Below are 23,697 nucleotides of genomic sequence, written 5' to 3' on the forward strand. Positions count from 1 at the left end.
GTGTTAGTAAGGCAAGTAGAGAAAGGCTGCTTATATACATTACACCTATACATTAAACACACTTACTGTGCAGGTAGTTTCTCTGCATTTCACCCATCCAAGTGCACACAGCAGTGAGAAGTGAACAAACACACACACACACACTATGAACACACACCCGGGGAGCTTGCTCAAGGGTCCCACCTCAGTCATGGTATTGAGGGTAGAGAGAGAGCGCTGGACATTCCCTCCCCCCACCTACAATCCCTGCTGGACCTGAGACTCGAACCTGCAGCCTTTGGGTTACAAGTCCCACTCTCTAACCATTAGGCCACGACTGTCCCAAATAAAGGAGAGCATGGTGGCTGGCAGTGACGAAACTCCATAGCACTTCACCGTGGGGAGAAACGAGGTTCCACTGAATGCAGTCGCTGAAGTGCAAAAGAGAAACTAGCCAAAACACTTCCGAAGGGCTAAATGACTGCTTCTGAGAGAAGGAAATCTGAGGAGCAGATGGTGCGCTCGCTAGTATTAGAGTGGGCGACATGGTGAAGTCGGGTGAAGCCTGTGCCATCAGCCAATGAATTGGAGTGATTCTATAGAGGTTTGAGACAATTGGCAAACCCAAGGGGCGTTCCCATTGCGTCATAGCTACGCAGCGTTGAGTAGAAAATCAATTCACTCTTCATTCTCTCATCTCGCCATCTTCTTCCTCTTCTTCTATGAAAGGCAAAGACTACAATCAACAGTCAACTAGCTGTCCAGTACCACTGTTTGGCATTGTGAGTGTGTGCCTCTCAGCTAGCGAAGCGAATACTTATGAGAGACACCTGCATGGCACATTGGTCTTGAATCAAAGAACTTTGACTAGTCTGGTGGTGCGGTACACATAGCTAAAACTGAGATGATAGACACTCAGCGACGACCCAACATTAGCTGATGGCCGACTGTCGGGATGGTGTGCCATAGCCTTTAGGGTACCATATGGGACAGGGCCAGTATACTTCCCTTGTTAGTCCATAGCCCCCTTCACACAGAGCGCTGATTCCATAAAACTGCTCGAGTGCCTTCTGTGTGTGTCGTCGCAATGACACACTTATCGTGTGACTCTTTGGCCGGGTGTTTTAAATGTGGATCAATGTTCACTATGAAAAAAAAGTGTCTGCAAACTGGATTTAGATCGCTGAAGCTGAGATCGTTTACCAGCTTAGTGGAACCTTCACAGGTTGAGTGTGATTCCAACAGAAATTCATTTGAATAAACCCCTGTGCTGGAGGATCCTTCATAGCATTTTCTTAGGTTAGTGATGAAAAGATAGAGTCCCCTAGTTCTGTATTCTTTTCTGAAGGAGGCACCTCATTTGATTCACGCATGATTGTGCATCAACAATGGAAATGTGCTCTTCCAGAGCCATGGTTGGGACTTCATTATATAGGAGAGAACAGGGGTGAGTTGAGCCAGTTTTTACTTATTGAGTGTCTAGAAAAACGCTATATAAATGTAATAAATTATTAATTATTATGGTGTGTTTAAAGTGAGCACATGACAATAATGGGTCCAACTTACACATGTACAAACATTTCAGGATGTACTGCATCCTTAGGATTAATCACTTTGGATCTAAAATAAACCGCTTTCAAAGTATGGCTTTCCAAAAAAAAAAAAAAAAAAAAAAAAGTGGTCTCTTGGCTCAAGTTTCCCCAGTGAGGGGTAAGTTGAGCCACATGGGGTTAAGCTGTGCCATTGATTGTTCTGATGTAAAACTGAACATTCTCACCTCATGCTATATCAGAGGAAATTCAATAAAAAGGCATGAGCCACTGGCTCAACTTACCCTAGGACTTTTGTCTCAAATTACCCGGTTCCTACCATTTCAACAAGCTTGTATCATCCAGCAGTTTAGAGCTATCATGCTAAAAGTACAGCCTTATATTATAACTTCCGCATTTGATAGTTTTTTAGAATTGTCTGTAATTGTTCAGACTGAAAAAGCATGAGTCCTTGGGGAAAAAGGCTTAAATCACTCTGCTCTCCCCTACTGGACTCAAGTACGAGTTGGTCCTTGAAACAAACAACCATTGTAGTGTTCCAGAGGAGCACTGGGGGATGGGGCTCTCTGCCCATGTGTGTGGCGGGGGAGGCCCGGGACATCTTGTTACTTAGGCCAGTAAACCTGCTGCCTGGATGGACATTTTGAATCATAATGACACAAATCTGACTGAAATGATCTGATGAGAATCAGTTGAGAAATCAATCCAGTATGTCATCCCGATGCTGTGCCAGTAGAAACACATTTCCTAGATGATTTTGTTGGCAGGACAGGACTTATGTTCAGGATGGTATCAGCTGCAGTACCTTTGATAAGGAGCATTATACAGCAGCTAATAAATTATACACTTGCAGTGCCTCCTATTGTGAGAAGTGCGTGTGGAAATGGGAATCAAACAGGGGTGTAGGGATGATTTAAAAATAACTGATCCCCCAAAAAGTGAGGGTATTATCAAAGGGGGAAAAAAAATCCTTAAATTAATTTTGGCAAAAATTAAGGGTAACGCTTTTTGATAGTCCACTTTAGACATTCTACTAACAGTAAGTAACTTTGTAACTACATGTCAACTAGCAGTCATTAGAGTATCAGTAGACTGTCTGCTTAATATCTTCTAACACTTTATTTTGATGGGTCCACAACATACAACATACTGACTATGAGAAACTTTGCAAGTATATGTCAATTTATTGTACTAACCCTAAACCTACCCTACTGAGAGTTAGTAGACATGTAGTTGCAAATTAATGAGAATTAGTTGACGTAGCTGCAAAGTTATTTAAAAGTAGTAGAATGTCTAAAGTGGACTATCAAAATAAAGGCCTTAAATAGCATATTTCATATATATATGGCATTAAAAAAAATTATTTGATGATATCTGCAGAAACCCTGTACATGTTTTGATCACAAACATGTCAAAAGGACATAACATGCCATTCTGTTATTACAGTAGCAGAACTATAAAATACGCACCATGAATTCTCTTAGAAGTAGGGCGTGTTTTTTATGCTTTTGTTTTGATAATTCTTCCCACACAAGTTGCAAAACATTGGCAGTAAACGCTGAAGTATGCTGTTAATTAATTTATTAAGATATAGACCTTAGCACACTTATTTCATTTTTGACAGGAGTGAAAACAAAGCTGTGAGGGACCGAAGTACAGTGCATTCAGTGGGTTGTACTGTTGTTTGTGACGAAATGTCTTTCAAATAAATGTGTATTTCAGTAGGCTATGCAAAAACTCCATAAAACATTTTTTGAAAGTTGTGAGTTTCTAAAATTATGATTTTAATTTTCAGTACCTAGTACCATTATAAAGACTATTATAAAGTAAATCTATCCCTCACAGCCTCATCCAATTTAAATTTATAATGGCAATAATTAATAAGGTCTGTAAACACTACACTCTGTTTGAACCCATGTATAGGGCTCATTAATTATCGGCATTATATAAATCATCAATTATATGTATTTATACAACTGGTCCTCAAATCTGTTTGAAATAAAACAAAAAATTCCTGTTCGTGCTTGGCAGTGAATATAGCAATCATCTTCTCAAGGAGGATAAAATAAAAAGAAGTCAAGATAAGAATAGTAACCTAATCTCAAGACAAAAAAAAAAAAACATAAAACTGGAGTTCAGATAGCTATGAGCTGTGGCGCCCTCTCGTGGTTCATAACTGACAACAGATCTGCCTACATTCGCACATAAAGATCCAAGTCTTAAATCAATGTTAAATCTAATAGGTATGACAACTTATGAGAGAAGGACATATTTATAACCAAATAGTAATTCATTTTAGTTAATAAAAACACGAGTTAGTTGTGACTGCTGTCATGTGACAGAACATTCATATTCAGGTGACATTTATTTGCACTGAAAACATTCCAGTATTCAAACTTTATTTCACCTAGAGAAAGTAGATGAATCGGAGTACAAACAACACAGGTTACTGACCATTTTGTTCATGCTTTTATCCAAAGCAACTTAAGGTGCATTTATACTGGTTCAGTGCAGTCACCTGAGTTGAAGAGTGTTGATCGATAGTGATGGCTGATGTACAACCTCTTGAAGGATAGTCTTATGTTCTTTTCAAAGCAGACGGGAAATGAACATGATAAAGATGACACATGCACACACTCCAGTCACTGTCACAATTAAATCAGATGTTTCCTGCACTGAAAGGTGATTGTGTGCAACTGTAGGCTGGTAACTCTGCTGTTGATTTTCTGTTCTGGTCTCCAGTGGACTGTCGCTGATTTCTTGTTCACCGTGTCTCTCTGATGATTGGCTGGTTGACAGGTAAAGCGCAGAGTAACATGCTGATGGTAAAACAATAAATGAAAGTGTAAGAAAATAAAATTATGGGTTTCTAAATCAATTGATTGACGGATTAATCATTTAGCAGCTGACTCAACAGTTTCATAAATCTTTTCATTTTAGAACAAGGTAACATGCCTATAGTATATAATACATGTCATATGATATGGACCACTTTTATGACAGCATTTTGATCATTTTTGCAGTTAGAGTGATCATGAAAAAAGTTTGCTTTAGTGATGGATGTTTTACCCAGAAGAGTTCGTAACAGCACAGCAAATACAAAAACTGCGAGTGTGGCAAAAATCCCGCAGGCCAGCGGCAGCTGAACGGAGCTGTGTGTGAAGTCTCTCCAGGCTTGCATGAGCTCCATCCTCCACAGGACTAATGAACATGGAGTCACGTCCCCCTCCTCAAACGCCCTGCACCTACAGGAGGAGAGAGAGCAGATTCATGCAGGTGTGTTCACCTGTGCTTGACCTCAATTGACTTGCATTGTTCTTAAAGTCAACATGAATTGAGAATGGACACTATTTACTTTTTAGTGCACATTGCTAGTCTTTGTGAATGATTTACTGGTGGATGTTATTCCAAGAAGAAGAAAAAAAAAAACTATTGTTTACATCAAATTATGCAGCTCTCTGTGCCACTGAAACTACTTGTCTTTTCAGCAGTAAAAATGGGAAAGAAATTATAGAAATGAATACTTTTATTTAGCAAGGATGCTTTAAATTGGTCAAAAGTGATGATAAAGACATTTATAATGTTACAAAAGATTTCTATTTCAGATAAAAGCTGTTCTTCTGAACTTTCTATCGAGCAAAGAAAAATATTTTACTCAGCTGTTTTCAACATAATACTAATAAATGTTTTTTTTTTAGTTTTTTGAGATATTAGAATGATTTCTGAGGGATCATGTGACATTGAAGACTGGAGTAATGATGCTGAAAATTCAGCTTTGAAATCACAGGAATAAATTACATTTTAACATATATTCAAATAGAAAACAGTTATTTTAAATAGGGCTGACTCGATACCACTTTTTCAGAACTGATCCCGATCCGATACCAAACATTCTGAGTATCAGCCGATACCGATATCGATCCGATACCAGTGCAGTTTTTTTCAGTGTAGAATTTCTATACCTCAATTTGTGTTGACCTGATCGTCACTCTTTTGTGTGTTCACACAATCTACTAAATATAGACAAAACCTGATTACTGCAAAATAACTTCAGTGCGCATGTGCGACCTGACCGTACAAAGTGCGCGAGGTTAAAAATCGGTGGTGCGCAGTACGCCACAGATTGTTCTGATGACGCACCGCCATGCGCACTGTACGCTGTCCCTCACATACTTGTAAAAAGTGAAGTATACTTTGGCCTTTAGATAACTTAAATATTCATCTGTACCTCACATTAAACTATGGAACGGCTTTAGAACACTTGAAATATAGTGTGCGAAAACTTTATTGTGCTTTATAATGTTTTTTTTTTGTGGCTTTTGTGGGGCTTTAACAATAACAGAATAATATACGCAGAATATCGGATTTGGATCGGTCTCGTGTGACCGATACCCCGATACAGCAGAAAATGCCAGTATTGGAGCGATAACGATACTGAATATCGGATCGCTGCACCCCTAATTTTACATAGTAAAAATATTTCATCATTTTACTGTTTTTCGCTGTGCTTTGGGTAAAAATAAAAACAGCCTTGGCAAGCAGAAGAAACTTCTTTAAAAATCTTACTGTTCAAAAACTTTTGACTGGTAGTGTACTGTATAAAAATATGTAAAAATCAAAAGCATTAAACATTTTAATTAATATGGTAGTCTAACATCCACATCATAACCAAAACCAAGTTTCTACTCAAGTTCCACAAGAAAAGAAAAGAAACAGTCAAAATACTATTTTTAAAGATTTTTAAAAATGTTTTATCTCATATGTATAAAATGTCTTATACTCACCAAAGCTGCATTTATTTGATAAAATACAATAGAATATCTTCTGTCCCTAGACTTTACAGAAATATTGCAATTGAAATACACATTAGGGTTACAATTTTTTTTATATTTTAAAATGAAACAATATGTTATTTGAACAATTACACCTTCCTGAGCCAACAGTGTGGCATATTTATTTTTTTTGTTATTATTAATTATATGGAATTCCAAGTACCACAAAACTGCTCGTCCCCACATCCATGGAAAGTGCTTTATTTTGAAGTCAAAAACAGGATTTTCTACCATTTAAAATACAAAAGTCTATTCATAACTATCAAATATATGATGTAAATGGCATAAAAAACAAAATGCCAAATAAATATTATAAAATATATAATGAAAATAGTGGTCCCCTGGAGTTGTGTCACTGGTGTTACCGCTTTTATTTTGGAATAAAAAAACTGATGACATCACCTGACTTCCTCCTTCCTATTTTCTAAACATCTATGAAAAAAGGCCCATGTTTAGTCCACTGTTTCTTTTCAGTTATGAGAAATTTTCTCATTTATCTCATGATTTCATATGAAGCTTTTAGTTGACGTCACTGGTGTGACCTATTTATTTTTAGGGAATTGTACAAAAAAAACTATAATACAAATGGTTTAAACTAATTAATTTAGTGAGTATACCATGATTGACAATGTGGTTTGATACCTTGCAGCAGACATTTTGTAAAATGCATTTTTCATGAAAATTGTCACTGGTGTTACTGTCACTGGTGTTACTGTCACTGGTGTTACCTTCCTTACGGATAACACCAGTGAAGATCAGTATATCAGGTCTTATGTATGTCACTGGTGTTACTGTGCTGTGTTACTGTGTTACTGTACTGTTTTTGTCTGTCACATTAAATAAATAAAACACAATCTACTTATTTCTTGCATTTTCATTATTTTTCTCTAACTCTGACTACATGTGCTGAAAAAAATAGAGAAATAATATTTCATATCTTTTAATATTGCTAAAGAAGGTAACGCCAGTGACAAAAACTGATACATGTGGTCTTGAAATAATTGTACAAAAATAATTGTAAGCTGTCATTTATATGTATTCATAAAGTCAAAAGGTAATCTAATAATGTGGTTTAAATAATGTATGTAAGTTTAAAGTTTAAAGTTTAAATTTTTTTTTTTTTCAGAATTCTTTGAGTTCTCTTGACAATATTTCACAAAGCAGTACACAACATACACTTGTTTTGCACAATGTTTTGCATAATTCAAAGCAACCACAGAGCTGAAGAGTTTTCTTCCAAAAAACATATGAGAAACTGATAAGCAAATGCCAGACAGCATAGAGAACACAGACCTGGATAATAGATTTGCCACCACAGCGCTCCGGCTCACATTGTGTGCATCTGAGAGTCCCATCTGATCCCGAATGATGTCAGGAACTTCATAACCCTCTTCAATTAACATGGCCAGATTAAAGAGGCCCTGACGATCACACAAACAATTATTAGCACATTATTTAATATAAAAATATATATTCTAAACAAGACATTTGATTTGATGTTTGATGCATTTAGATTCCAAAATCTATAATATACATTGGACAGACTGTGTGTGTGTGTGTGTGTGTGTGTGTGTGTGTGTCCTGGTAATCCTACATTACGGAAACGAAATATCCGAAATCCTTGTCCTTGTGGGGACATTTTTTTGTCCCCATGAGGAAACAAGCTTATAAATCATACAGAATTAAGTTTTTTGATAATCTAAAAATGCACAAAGTTTCCTGTGAGGGGTAGGTTTAGGTGTAGGGCAATAGTATATTGTACAGCCTATATTACACCTATATAATGTCCCCATAAAACATGGAAACCCTACATGTGTGTCTGTGTGTGTGTACCTGAGCACTACCATGCACTGCTGCTGTACTGTACATGTCTATGGCCTTCACCATTTCAGCCAGTTCACTGTAATAATCTCCCATCCGCAACAAGCCTGCAGAACGCAGGGAAACAGAAGCAGATAAAAGCAGACAGAGAGAAAGTGAGGTGGACCAAGAAAACTATTATGAGAAAGGGAAGTAGTTGTATAAAGAGAAGTAGTAGTATTTCTTTGTGTCATTTCTGCTGCTCTGCAGAGGCTCACCAGCTTCCTGAGGGATGTGGTTGTAGGTGGAGTAGTTGTGGTACCTCCATTGACAGGCAGAGCTGTGATCTAACAGCTGGAAATACACATGAAATAATAGGATTAGGAAAAAAAACAACAGCCAGGAAATGAAAGGCTTGAGATGGTTGGACTGGCAGATGTTGAGACTGTTCACCTCACACAGATGGGCGGCATTATGCTGTGCCACACCGAGACCAGTTTCTGCTAGTATGGCGTATTTCACCAACGCTTCATCCCTTGAATAGACAGGCACACAAACATTCAGAAATATGTCATTTCAAAACAGTATGATTTTTTTCTTCTGTGTAACACATAGGAAGTTATACTGAATAATATGCTGGTCACGTTTTCCATTAAAATATTTATAGACAAAAAAGAAAAAGTGTCATAAAGTGCCCATTTGACTTTATTCAGAAGTTTTCTGAAATCACGCCCCCTAGAAAACAACTCAAGGGTGCATGGATGGATAGAAGGATGAAAGGATAGATAGATAGAAGGATGTTGCATGGATAGATGAATGGATTTATGAAGGGATGGGTGGATAGATCGAATTATGAAGAGATGCATGGATGGATGGATGGATGTACTGTATGCAGGGATGGATGGATGATGGATAGGTGAAGGGATGGATGGATGTACAGTATGAAAGGATGGATGAATAGATGAAGAGATGGATGGGTGGATGGACAGATGGATATCTCACCATGATCTTCTTTGATAAGTCTGAAGAGCATCTTTAACCATGAAGCCCAGGTGTCCATTCATCTCACTGACTCGCTTCAACAGCCTGAAGAAACGGAGAAACCCAACAAAAGAAAGAAACATATCACATAACAAAACAAAACATATTAAATACTCATCAGATGACCCTGACATTTGCATTTAGACATTATGTCAAATCTGTCAAACTTGTCAGTGTTTTTCAGTCTATGTGTGCTGGCAGCTGTGCTAACTGAAGTCATTGAAGGATTGTTGAGTGTTGTGTTCGGGTGAGACTGACATACAGCACAGCTTTGCCTTGATCTCTCGGCACTCCCTGTACAGATCCGGTGGAGAGAAACATTGCTGACTGCACAGCGCCATCCATGTGACCCAAGTGAGCCGCATCCAAGAAGTAGTGGAACGCAGCAGTCTGAACAAAATTTTTTTGAGATCAACACACTATAAACTCATGCCATAAAATATGAAACTCTCCATTTTGAACAATCCATTGAAGGTTAAAGGGAAAGTTAGTTCAGCCAAAAATTAAAATTTGCTTTTAATTTACTCGCCCTCAGGCCCTCCAAGATGTTGGTGATTTTTTTTATTCAGTAGAGCAGTAAAGAAGATTTTTAGCTGAAACTGTGGTCCTTGGTGTTTCAGACAATTAAAGTCAATGCTGGCTGCTAGGGATGTTCATTTCGGTTATTTTTCCTAACCGACAACCGACGCTCGTTAACCGATTATTAACCGTTAACCGACAAGATTATTTTAAATTAGAACTGAATTAAATTAGAAAGAATAAGTGTCTGTGACCCGTTAAAAATACTAACATTTGTTTTCCGGGGATTAATTCTGCATGCGCAAAAAGCAGCAAACAACAGAACATGAGGATTCACATGGTCATCATAGCTATCACATCACGCACCTGCAGCGGAGAAAAACATAATAAAGCTAGGCGTTATATAGCCTATATATTATAACGAATAAATAGGCCTATACGATAAATATATTTTCACTTAAATCATAATTTAAGAAAACGAAATAAAAACTATGCAACAAGTAACCTATGCAGATTTTCGTGTGCGAAAGGAAACCAGACGGCAGAAAGCAGCATCCTATTTTTAATTTTTTTTGGCTTATTTTACAAAAGCGCAAAGATTTGTTCTTATTGTGAATGTACACAAATAAAAGCAAACCTTTTACAATTCCGATTATCTTCATGACTAAAAGGAGTAGTTGCTTCCACTGTTACAAAGGAGGGGATCAAGTGATTGCTCCAGCGCCGCATGCGCGCGCACAGTAAAGCATTCTACCTTAATAATGCAGCCTGTTCATTATCATTATAAAAAACAATCAGTCAAACTGTAACATATGGGGGAAAAAAAACACACTGCTCAGATTAAATATGTAGTAAAATCTGTGCCGTTAAGCGTTATCACCGTACCACCGTGAAGTTATGCAAAACGTTTTGTTTTACGTGAATATTGGAACGGGAGTGAAGTAGGCCTAGGCTACATAAAAGGTAAATAATATTTTGGTATTCAAATACATCATGAATACGGAAACATTTGATTTTGTATCGAATGAGAGACCCAACATTGCTTTCAGTTTCGTTTAGCCTAAATTAATAGGCGACTTATTTTTTTTTTTTTTCTCTCTCTCTAAAAAACATATTTTTTTTATACGCGTAGCTTATTTTAACCATGCAGCAAACCTTTTAAAATATTTTGATAAATTACTGAAAAATAAATAAATAAGTGACTTTAAACCGTTTAACTGATTGTATTAATCGGTCAAGATTCTTATCGGTTTACGGTTAAACGGTTAAAATGAACATCCCTACTGGCTGCCCATATTTGATCATTTAAAAAAGCATATCAGGCAACACAAAATTAATAAGCATGGCTCCTGAAGATACATTAAGGAATTATGAAGTGAAACGATCAGTCTGTGCAAGAAACTGTACATTATTTACAACATTATTACCTGTAATCCAGAGCCTCAGACAAATGGTCTGGAGTGATGTCCAGCTCACAAATGAATCATTCTTTTGAACCAATTCTTTTTAGTGAACTAGTTGAACCAGTTCACCAAATCAGACTGAATCGTCTGAAACAGTTTGCGGCTCGAGCAGCACAGATCAAAACTCAATCAATCACTTCATCAAATCGATTGATCAGTTGCTCAATCAAAACTCACATTCTGGCGCCTGACAGTCACTGGACTCGAAATAAGCCAAAATAGCAGCGTATCTGATCCTATGATGAATGAATCATTCAGTGCTCCAGTTCCTCCAACAGTCACTGAACTGAGGAAACAGTACGACTCGGACCAAAGAATCAGTTCGCGGCAAAGAATTGTATTTCCTCTGGATCGCAGGTAATAATTTTGAAAATAATGCTCAGTTTCTTGCACAGACTGATCGTTTCACTTCATAAGACCTCAATATATCGTCAAGAGCCACAGGTATTAATTTTGTGTTCCTTGATATGCCTTTTTTAATTATTGAAGACGGGCAGCCACTGACTTGCATTATATGAATCACCAAGTACCACGGTTTCAGCTAAAAATCTTCTTTTCTATTCTACTGAAGTAAAAAGGTCACCTACATCTTTGATGGCCTGAGGGTGAGTAAATTAACAGCAAATTTTCATATTTGGGTGAACTATTCCTTTCAATGTGTGACCTCTGACCTCATTCCTGTCTGGTTTGTCAGGATTGTCACCATTTAAATGGTAGACGCCCACATTGAAGAGCCCATCACGACTGCCGTTCTCAGCCGCCAACTCAAAGTATCGAAAGGCCTTTCTTCCGTCCTTTACTACGGTATTGTAGTACCATCCGAGGCCATTCAGAGCTTCTACAGAACCCTGAGAAAAACACACATGGCCCATTATAGAAATCACAAAGCTTCCACACACAACCACACACATGCTCATACTTGTACTCACCATGTCGGCAGCTTTCTCCAGAAGCTCAAGGCCAAGCGTTCGGTTCTTCTTCACTCCTGTGCCCTGTTCAAGCGCAAAGCAAGCAGTTGTTTCTCAGGTCTACAAGATAGGTTTTTACAGACACCATTTTACATTTATTTTCCTAATCTTGTGTCGGGAGTTTCTACTTATACTAAACAAACATGTGTGCGCTTTTTACAATGCAAATGCTTGAAAAGATACGGCTTGAGAGATTTCCATGTAACCTGTGGATCACCTTCAGGAGGAGAATGGCATAGTCGTACATGGCGGTGGGATCAACCATCTGCAGGGCGCTTCTAGCGTACCACGTGACTGCTGCTCGAATGTCTTTCTCCACCCCGTTACTGCCCCACAGAAGCATCTTGGCCAGAGATTTCTACAAGAAACACCAGCCCACAACCACCTTACAACAGCTGAGAATCTCAAATGAAGTAACAAAAGTCCCTCTGGTGACAATTATCTGTAATATTATGGGAATATTTTGTTACCATATTCTGTGAAACCCTGGTTATTTGTGGTTTTGCACATGATTTGGCTTTTAATGAGAAATTATTAGTATAAAGAGTAATCATCCTGTTTTTTCCTAACTTTTTGTTTAGAATGATTACACAAACATAAAGTGGGGTCACCAAGTCCATTAAAATCTTGCTTTTTTCTCTTTCTATTCATTAATTCATTCATTCATTAACTCATTCATTCATTCATTCATTCATTCAAAACTGAAAATAATAATTGAAAATTAAGTTTATAAAGAAATTGAATAATTTTGTCCCAGACCCTGAGCCCCAGCTCTGGTTTTCATTAAAAAGGAAAAAATAAAAATGTCTACGACATTCTTGAGAATGTTCCCAAGTGCAATTCTTAAGAAGGTCTCAAATATATTACATACATACTGCATCTCAAAAAATTTGAATATCATGAAAAAGTTAGATTCATTACATGTAAAGTAAAACATTTCAAATGTTTTTTTTGTTTGTTTTAATTTTGATGATTAGAGCTTACAGCTCATGACAGTCAAAAATCCGGTATCTCAAAATATTAGTATATTTACATTTGAGTTTCATTAAATGACCATCCCTACAGTATAAATCCCTGCTATCTCTTGTTCTTTGAAACCACAATAATGGGAAGACTGCTGACTTGGCAACGGTCCAGAAGACAATCATTGACACCCTCCACAAAGAGGGTAAGTCACAGAGGGTCATTACTGAAAGCGGTGGCTGTTCACAGAGTGCTGTATCAAAGCATATTAAATGCAAAGTTGACTGGAAGGAAGAAATTAGGAAAAGGTGCACAAGCAACAGGGATGACCACAAGCTTGAGAATACTGTCAAGCAAAGCCAATTCAAACACTTGGGAGAGCTTTACAAGGAGTGGACTGAAGCTGGAGTCAGTGCATCAAGAGTCACCACGCTCAGACGTCTTCAGGAAAAAGGCTACCAAGCCACTTCTGAAAAAGAAACAACATCAGAAGCATCTTACCTGGGCTACGGTGAAAAATAACTGGACTGTTGCTCAGTGGTCCAAAGTCCTCTTTTCAGATAAAAGTAAATTTTGCATTTCATTTGGAAATCAAGGTCTGGAGTCTGGAGGAAGATTGGAGAGGCACAGAATCCAAGCTGCTTGAAGTCCAGTGTGAAGTTTCTGAAGTCAGTGATGATTTGGGGCCATGACGTCTGCTGTTGTTGGTCCATTGTGTTTTATCAAGTCCAAAGTCAATACAGCCGTCTACCAGGAGATTTTGGAGCACTTTATGCTTCCATCTGCTGACAAGCTTTATGGAGATGCTGATTTCCTTTTCCAGCCGGACTTTAGCACATGCCTACGGTGCCAAAACCACTTCCAAGTGGTTTGCTGACAATGATATTACTGTGCTTGACTGGCCAGCCAACATGCCTGACCTGAACCCCACATGATATCTATGGGATATTTTCAAGAGAAAGATGAGAAACTAGCTGAAGGCTCAATAGTGCCTCAGCAGTGCCACAGGCTGATCGCTTCCATGCCACACCTCACTGATGCTGGAGTTTGTGCTAAAGGAGCCCCGACCAAGTATTGAGTGCATAAATGAACATACTTTAAAGAACTTGAACTATTCTGTTTTGCAAATCCTTTTTTCGATTAATCATAGGAAATATTCTAATATTTTGAGATACTGGATTTTTGACTTTCATGAGCTGTAAGCTCTAATCATCAAAATTAAAACAAAAAAAAACTTTTGAAATGTTTTACATGTAATGAATCGAGAATATATGAAAGTTTCACTTTTTGAAATAAGTTACAAAAAATAATGAAGTTTTTCACAATATTCTAAGAGATATTGAGATGCACCTGTATATACAGTGACCAGTGGCCCAAATTATTAGGACACTAGTATTTCCACCAGCTAGAAAATGGCTTTAAGTCAGTTATTTCTATCGTTTTCTGTAGTGTGTGTGTGTGTGTGTGTGTGTATGTATATATATATATATATATATATATATATATATACACTTTTTCTTTTTTCCCCCCCTCAAGAATAATATCATAGGCTTTACCTTTGGGGATTTAAAACAAACTGGAGTTTATCCTAATTTTAAGATATTTACATTTACATTTATGCATTTAGCAGACGCTTTTATCCAAAGCGACTTACATTGCATTCAAGTTACAGTTTTTACATTTTATCAGCTCTTGCTTTCCCTGGGAATCGAACCCATGATCTTGGCGTTGCTAGCACCATGCTCTACTATTTGAGCTACAGAAAAGCTATTTACGATGAGTTTTAAGAACATTCTTTTCGAGGATATGAATTCTTCTTAAGTTTTATCTTAAGAATCTTGCTTTTTTTTTGTAAATTCTTTTTTTTTTAAATACAGTGTATTCAATGTATGTGATCTTAATCCACTTCAACACATTCTGACTGCATGTTCTAAATCAGAAGAACTAAAGTAAAAAGTTCAAGTTTAACTTGAGAGATACCCAAAGACAAAGAGAGATCATAGGAAAGCGAGGATAAAAAGTGAAGACCTGAGACTCTGTATCTCCTCTGTCAGCCTGGTGTTTCAAATACTGCACAATGTCACCCAGCTCGCCCGTTTGAGTGTGGAGCTCGTCATCATTGTTTAAATGAACATGTTCTGTGAGAGTTTGCTGCAGAGAAGAGACACATTTACACAAGATTAGTTCACATTAAAACAATCCACACACACAAACCAGTGGTTAACCTGATGACCCAGGATGTTCAGTTGAGTCAGCCTGAGACAGTGAGTGTGTCTTTGTGTTTACAAATGTTTCAGTCCAATATTTCATTACCAACCAACTTAACACACTTCAGCAGTGTCATTTTTCTAAATATTTGACTGTGCTCACTGATAAACAAGAAATCCACCTGATACTAAGCCACTATTTTATTAGCAAATGAGCATTTGCAAATGTAATTCCCTTACGTTCTGTAGTCTGTGGTGCATGCATGCTTCAAATTAACTACATTTTACTGACCGAAATCCAATTTAATTTAGTGCGTTTAGACAAGCATGTTTGGTAAACTGAATTGATGAAATTAACAATGTTGTATTTTTCACTAAATAACATTCTAATTTTATAGTCTTTCTGGTAGAAAATGTAATCTTTGCATTCATGTTTGTTTTATATATATATATATATATATATATATATATTTTTTTTTTTAAATACATACATTTTTAGAATTTAATAAACAGAATTTAATTGTAAAATGTTGTGACTACTAAAATGTTCTTAACTACTAATAATTTTCTTGAGGTTTTACCATATGACAGCATCAATAGAGATTGCCATGTAATAAAATGGTAAAAAAAAAAATCAGCCTCTTACTGAGACTTTTCTTGTTACAAATTTGGTTATTCAAGTCATCATCTGTACAAATGCATTTATAAATACAAGTAATGTTTTTGGATTTTTTTTATTTTTTGTAATGTACATGTCTGCCACAATAATGTCATGTCTTTATATTGTCTTCATTTGGGGCTTGTTCTTAGCAAAACAATATATGTGATTATTTGTGATTAATCTGATTAATTAATAAAATCACTCAATTAACTGAAATGACAGCCCTAGTTTACAATAATTCTTCTGAAATAATTGCCCTATTCTATTATCAAGACAAATATAATCATCCAGAGCTGGTTTAAATATAACTGATGTACTATACCTATAAACTAATTTACATTTACATACATTACTAATCTCTGTAGATAAATGTGTAACTCACCCAAGAGTCTTGTACTTCTTCGCGGTCGATGCTGGTCTGTTTGCCGATGTTGGCGTAGTAGCCATATGCTGTGTTCTGGTCTTTAGGGAAACCATCCAGACCCTGCATGTGCTTGTATCCCAAATGCATTAGAGCGAGACGGTCATCAGAGACACCACCTATCAAACTATACACATGACCCTGAGAAAAAAAGATGTTATCGACAGTTAAAGGTCAAACTTTGACACAGTTATTGCTGTATCAAACAATATGTGTATCTGGCGCTCCTGTGTCTATGTTTCTCTTATAGCTCAACATACTTGCTTGAGGCACAAAAACTATGGAAGGTGGTCGGGGTCAAAATTCTTTAAACGGAACAAATGAAATTTGACGTCAACCTGCACAGCAGTCCATAAAATTGCTGTATTTGAGACTATATTTGCATATGCAAAGCGATGGTACATTGGTATATTTGTACACAAACATCAGACATCACGTTTATTTAGTTAGTATGTCTAATGGTACACTGGTATGCAAGTATGAAAAAATTAGACATTATATTTGTTCATCAGGGATAATACATCTGTACATTGTGTGTGATCTTATGTCATGTCCTTTTTAGTTGTTTAATTCAACATTTTTTCTAGGGCAGAAAAGTCTTGGTCCCACTTCATATTAGGTGGCACTAACTACTATGCACTTACATTTAAATTAATCATTTGATACTGTGCACTTATTGTGTGCATACATGTTTTTACATTGCACTTATATTTTGAAAAATAATTGCATGTAATTACATCTGTAATTAATTTCTGTAATTACATTTATAATTACTCTGTTGACCCATCCCTTACACCTACTTATACCACCAAACCTGTCCCTAACCTCACCCGTATCCCACCTCAATAGCAGCAAAAGTGTTTTGCAATACAAAACACAATAAGTATATCACAATAATAAACACAATAAGTACACTGTAGTTAAGGCAACTTAATATAAAGTGGGACCAAAGTCTTAGTTTGATTGTAACATTACTTAATTTACTCTAGCACAGTAGATAACAGTAAAGCAAAGGTGCAATAAACTAAAGGAAGTATTAATATGTGGGTAAATCTAGAGGTAAATCTGCTTTAACAAGTATTACATGATTCAACACAGCCAGAATGCGCGCATACATTTAAAGTCTTTGTCTTAATAGGGTAAAATTGTGCATCTTTACATGTACTAAAGAGTCTTTAACATGGCCAGAATGTGTGTGTCTACACCTACGAAAGAAACATTAACATGCACATTAACATGGACAAACAATGTTGACACGGCATAATTTCTCACATTTCATGTAAAGAGTTTTGGCCCTGTCTGCTTTCCATAGAAAACAAACCTCACTGGTTGTTGCGGAAGCTCAAACATAAGCGTAACACACGATAATGCACCTCATTGGTTCGTCAAGCTAACATGTTTGAGCTTCAGTTTGCCATAACTGATGTGTGCGTTGATTATTGTTTAGATGTGAATAAAAGCCTAAATTAAATTTGTTCATCATATAAAGTGATCGAGTCTCTTCAGAACATTTGCACTAAACTGCTCGATTCATATGTATTAGTTTTATGATCTCTTTTTTTAATTTTCTGAAGCATCAAAATGGTAATTGCATAGACTGTCAATGGAGGGACAAATCTCTCAGAATTCATAAAAAATATCTTCATTTATGTTCTGAAGATGAACGAATGTCTTATGGGTTTGGAACAATATGAGGGTGAGCAAATGATGACAGAATTTTCATTTTTGGTTGAACTATCCCTTTAAATAGGGTCAATTTTGATTTCATGTCGACTTGAATGGCTCTGTTGAATGCTCATGTGTTCTGGTTCCCACCTGCTCCAGGTCCACCGGGATGCCCAGGCCGGCCAGGTGCAGGGTAGCGAGCAGGAGAGAGGAGGGCTGGTGACCCCAGCAGGTGGACACCTGAAGCTGCTCAATAACACTGGACATGAGATCCAGAACGCCGTCAGATTCCTCTGCTTTAGATATTGTCTTTACAGCATCCTGGAAAATCACTCGGCCTAGAAGTAGCAAATGTCTGCTGCTGTTGCTCAGACCTGAAGAACAAAGCAAGATGAACCTGTCCACCAGGAGTCATCATAGTTCACTTTATAGATGATGATATTAAACCACTGCTACCTTTTATGAGCTCCTGATGTTCTTCTAGAAGCCTCAGGGTGAGGTTGAATCTTCTTTGCTGGTCCCACGACCAAGTTTGTGTGCATTCCCTATGACCAAACTTCCTCTTAAGGCCTCCATAATAAGACTCACAAACATCTGATCACCAAAAACACAAGTCTTTAGGAACTGTTCACCCAAAAAGAATGTTTAATTTACCCAACAATTTGAAGGGCCAAAACACATTTAAATAGGGTGTACCAAGTTTGTTGCAATCCTATCACAATAAAGTATGTTTGAAAAATATGACCCCAAATGAGATTTATTATGAGTAAAACCTTTTCTTTTTTGACAAAAGTTTATCACACTATTACCAACAATAGCTATGTTTTCATTCAAAGTTGCGAATTTAACTATACGAAAAATGGAAATAAGACAAACATTTGCAAATAATGCACTGTATCCATTTCAAAGTTGTTGCTAACTGGGAAACTGGTGCAAATTATCAGTAATGAAAATGCAGCAGGGGAAGCTCTTTTTTCTGTCATGTTTTCTTGTGTTTCAATAACAAATCATTTTGATGTCAGATTTTGGCTCAGGCATTTCAGATTGATTAAAACAGCATTTGAGATGGTGTGCAATGAGACTGGTCTTCTGATTAGTCCAGTTATCCAATTCTATGATCGGTTGAGAGCTTGAGGCAAAGTCACATGAGTTTAAGTATAGTCATGTTCATTGTAACTGACCTCTCGAGATGTCTCGGTTCTGTATCAATGCTTGCAGATAGTCTTCAGTAACATGTCTCATTTCCTCGCAGTGTCTGTGGAGTCTGTCCAGCTCCTTTAGCGTCCTAGCGGGGGACAGGGGGTTTGTCACCTTGAATAGAAATGATACAAGATATTATCGTATAAGAATGTCTGAATTCATGCTGCATTGTGATTAATATTGGCTCAATAATTTGGTTTTGTCATATGCATTTATCTATTGATAAGAGATGACTCACGTTTTCTGAGCCTAAACGATAGTATCTGATTGGTCCAATATAGCCATGAAACCCTTGCATGTAGCTGCATCCACCAATCACGAAATATCCTGATGTGTCATTGAATTGACCTGGCTGACGAAAACTGAAAAAAAAGAAAAGAAGTTTTACTAAACATGATCTACACTATAAAAATGGCAGTGAAAAGGATTAAAAACACACAAAAAAAATAAATGCATTTAGTTGGATGTTTACCTAAAACTAGAGAAAAAAAAATCTGTCATTGGAACAAGACAATATACTTAGATTATTGACAATTATATCAATTCTCTGAAAATAATCATATTTTATTCAATTTATTTCTTGGTTAAATTAATACTATTTTGTAGATATTTATAGATATTATTTTACTGGGAAACAAGACATAATAACAATAATAATTTACATTTTCTTTTTCTTTTTCTGTGTAGGTGTTATGACTTACTCAAAAAAATGATTGGTCTCCAAAGTCTTTTCTCCAGGTAAGATCTTTGTAATTGTGAGTTTTGCCTGACATGAGAAAAACATCCAAGAGTTCAGTTTCTAACACATGTTTCATCAGTTTTGCCTCTGTTTGTATTCAGTCTCATTCATCTAACAAAAAGTGCACATGACTGCATATGAATATGAATGATGAATACCTCTAACACCTGAAAGAAGATGTCCAGACGGATCCAGGTATGGAGGGGTAAAGCGGCGTGTGCTGTAAACGCCTGCTCCTCTCCATCCACCATTTGCACCTGTACCACTATATCACCTGAGGACCAAGATATAGTGACACGTTTTTATATGGAAACATATATTTCAGTAAATAATAACTTACATTTCAGACTGAAAATCATGCTGGTTTTGAGCAATATGAGCATTTTATTATCATTTTAGAATTTTCCAGACGTGGAATTTAACTATTCCTTTAAACATGCTTGAGTTCTTTTTTAATGGAATGCACCCTGACTGGCTTACCTGTGTCAGACAGCATAATAAGTGGACTCCCATAGTCCCTGTGTTCATTAACATGCTTGACTATGCCACACACTGACTGGCTGCACCAGCTCAGCAAGTACAGCCACACTGACAGAGTCACCCTGCAGAGAGCAGATGATGCTTCACACACAACAGACCAACACCCTCTTCACATTCCACAACATCTCTAGCATTTCAAGATTGTCATTAGCACATCACCTCATATGAAGCGTTTATATTCAGTACAGTAATGCTAGTTATGTTAGAGCTCATGTAGAGGCTCTATAGCTGTCCTGGTACTTGCAAAGCCATTATTATGGTATTCTGAGTTAGGGCTGCAGGGGTGTTGCTAAGGTTTACTAAGTGATGACTAGAGTTTTTTGGGGTGTTCAGAGAGTCTAGAGCATTGCTAGGGTGTTGCTAATGTATTCTGAGTGAAGAGTAGTTGTAGCAGTAAGAAATTTGAATGAAGCCTCTTGACAGCAAGTCTGACCTTGGTTGTTCGAAACCGAGGGTACGTCTCCTTTCTAGATCTCTGTTTTTGAAGGAGGAGAATATGTGTATGATACCAAACCTCTCACCGGTGCTTGCAAATGGAAAGGTCAGGATATCCACACTGTCTGGAAAGACACAAATGAACAAATAAATTAGTATAGAAGTATAATCTGCCATTGATGCACCAGGTAAATCAAGACAGAGCAGTCTTCGAACAACCTAAACTAGTTCTCTCATTTATGCTCAACATAATCAAGCCCTATAATGACAATTCATAGTGACCATGTGGTCAATCTGTCTTGAACATGATTGTGAATGAGATTTTCAGTGAGTAATGACTTTTTGTTTTCAATGTGGGGAAAAAATCTACAGCATTCTGATCGGTCGGTTAGGTTCCCACCTGACTCATGTGGACATTTTCTCACGGTATCTTTGGTCAGCTGCCACATCAGCCACGCTCCCCATGAGACCGATCTTGTCTGTGGATATGCTGGACGCTCAGAGAGTGGAAGTGTCCTCAAAGACGTAGAAGTTCTGGCAAGAGATTGGTCATAACCTTTATCATGGTTGCCACCAATTTCCTTTTCAAACAGATGAACCATCCAGGCCCTCAGCACCACATTGCACGACTCCAGTGGTCGCCTGACAAAAAAGTCTCTCCGGTACAGCACAGCTGGAGGAAACACAAGATGAACCCTTCTGGATCTGGGTTTTCCAAATCTCTTATGGTTAGTCCAGGTCCTTCTGTAGACTATCACTCCTGTCCTTCTTGGGGTAGAAATGACAATTTCGACCCCGATTCGACAGGCAGCAGAGCAGTTATACTGCACCTGTATGTTACATTTGTCCATAACTCTGTCAAGAACATTTCCAAACTGCACAAAGTCTCCATGATGAGTCCTATCAGCATCAGGAGCCTCACACCAAACCTTCAGAGAGACAGATCCACATTTCAATCTCCAGTATGAAAGATTAGAAAATATGTTATTGCTGTATTTTGTGTATTTGTACATTTAGACAGCAAATATGACTCTATGAAATAATCCAGATCACACATTGGCTTGATGCTGGACTGAAATGCTAGGATCATATTTCACTTCCAAATTAATTAATTCATTAAAATAATAATAATAATTAAAAAAATAAAGAAAGAAAGAAAATTATTCTTATTTACTTTTTGCATTGTGATATGTGACCCTGGACCACAAAACCAGTCATAAGTAGCACAGGTATATTTGTAGCAATAGCCCATACATTGTATGAGTCAAAATGATTGATTTTTCTTTTATGCCAAAAATCATTAGTATATTAAGTAAAGATCATGTTCCATGAAGATATTTTGTTTATTTCCTACTGTAAATATATCAAAACTTATTTTTTTTATTAGTAATATGCATTGCTAAGAATTTCATTTGGACAACTTTAAAGGCAATTTTCTCAATTTTTTTTTTTTTTGCACAAAAAGTTGTATCTCAGCCAAATATTGTCCAATCCTAACAAACCATAAATCAATGGAAAGCTTATTTATTCAGCTTTCAGATGATGCATAACATCTCAATTTAAAAAATTGACTCTTAAAACCTATCATATTCTAATTTGTTGAGAGTGAATTGGTGGGTTTTTGTTAAATGTGAGCCAAAATCATCACAATTAAAAGAACCAAAGACTTAAACTACTTCAGTCTGTGTGCATTGAATTTATTTAATACACGAGTTTAACAATTTGATAATTACTGAAATAAATGAACTTTTCCACGACATTCTAATTAATTGAGATGCACCTGTATTATTTAGCCTATTGATTTTTAATATAGTGGGATTTCCCACCAATTTCAGATGTGGTTAATGTCAAAATGCAATAAATAAATTAAAAAAAGTAAATGTAGTTACTTAGTAGTTTGTTGTAATATAGGCGTTATTATCTTTTTTTTTTTTTTTTGTCTTTGTATTGGACTACAAGTTTATGTACATCATTCGTGTACACTATTTACACTCCAAGGCACTTCGTAAAATACCATAGTACTACCATGGTACATATCCAACATTGTACCATTTTTTCACGGTACCGCGTCAAAATATGGTAAGATCATGGTACTTTCTGTTAGTGTAACATTAACATGCAGATAGGTTACTAATAAATCACTTTAAATAAAAACAATAACAGTCAATAAGATACCTGGAAATGATTCATGATATTAAAGTGAAAGACGTTTAAAGCTGAAACTCGAGCAATTATGAAAGCTGCCCAGAAGTGAAAATAAAGTTGAAAGTGTCTTACCGGTGAGAGCATTAGAGCTGCGCAGATGAAACGCAACACAACTCTCATCTTCGCTTTCTAATGAACGCGACGCGCGATGTCATGAAGCGATCAAAGGCGCAACATTCACAGCTCTGTACGACGATAAGCTCAAGCGTTTACGGTCACGACATGTTTCACTGCGTATCGCGCTCTTCCGTGTGTGAGAACGACAGGTGTGTTTATGTGTCACTGTATACGCGACACTCTCTCAGTATGCGTGGACTCACCTCATCTGCTCTGCAGCGACGCGACGCGACGCGACGCGACTCAACAGAACGCCGAACGCCTTGGGTTTCCCTTTTCCAAGAAATGTTGAGTGACAGAAAGAAGTGTTGTTCGTCCATCACAGGAGGTGGTCAAACATTATAACATTATAAATGTCAAATAAACTATATATTTTTTCTTTCATTTTCCTG

General features: G+C 37.0%; 1 protein-coding gene across 2 annotated transcripts; it reads right to left on the minus strand.

Annotated features, from left to right (window-relative positions):
- Positions 1–3,104: 3,104 nt before the first annotated feature.
- On the minus strand, positions 3,105–23,656 carry LOC131531508 (protein sel-1 homolog 3-like). Of its 2 annotated transcripts, none has more exons than XM_058762305.1 (23): positions 23,509–23,656; positions 21,384–21,912; positions 20,982–21,108; positions 20,489–20,610; positions 20,167–20,282; positions 19,971–20,035; positions 19,508–19,631; positions 19,251–19,380; positions 18,526–18,663; positions 18,220–18,443; positions 16,366–16,545; positions 15,144–15,266; positions 12,370–12,510; positions 12,114–12,176; positions 11,856–12,032; positions 9,465–9,592; positions 9,164–9,247; positions 8,615–8,696; positions 8,440–8,515; positions 8,195–8,289; positions 7,655–7,782; positions 4,599–4,774; positions 3,105–4,348 (listed from the first exon to the last, which is right to left on the minus strand). In XM_058762305.1, exons 1-23 carry the CDS (start codon positions 23,623–23,625, stop codon positions 4,119–4,121), a joined length of 3,375 nt encoding a protein of 1,124 aa, XP_058618288.1. In that variant the 5' UTR covers positions 23,626–23,656; the 3' UTR covers positions 3,105–4,118. The 2 variants fall into 2 exon arrangements, with proteins under 2 accessions (XP_058618288.1, XP_058618289.1); XM_058762306.1 differs by lacking the exon at positions 23,509–23,656 and adding an exon at positions 23,261–23,476.
- Positions 23,657–23,697: the final 41 nt, after the last annotated feature.

The sequence above is a fragment of the Onychostoma macrolepis genome, chromosome 23, assembly GCF_012432095.1.
Source record: "Onychostoma macrolepis isolate SWU-2019 chromosome 23, ASM1243209v1, whole genome shotgun sequence".
NCBI classification, from domain to species: Eukaryota; Metazoa; Chordata; class Actinopteri; order Cypriniformes; family Cyprinidae; genus Onychostoma; species Onychostoma macrolepis.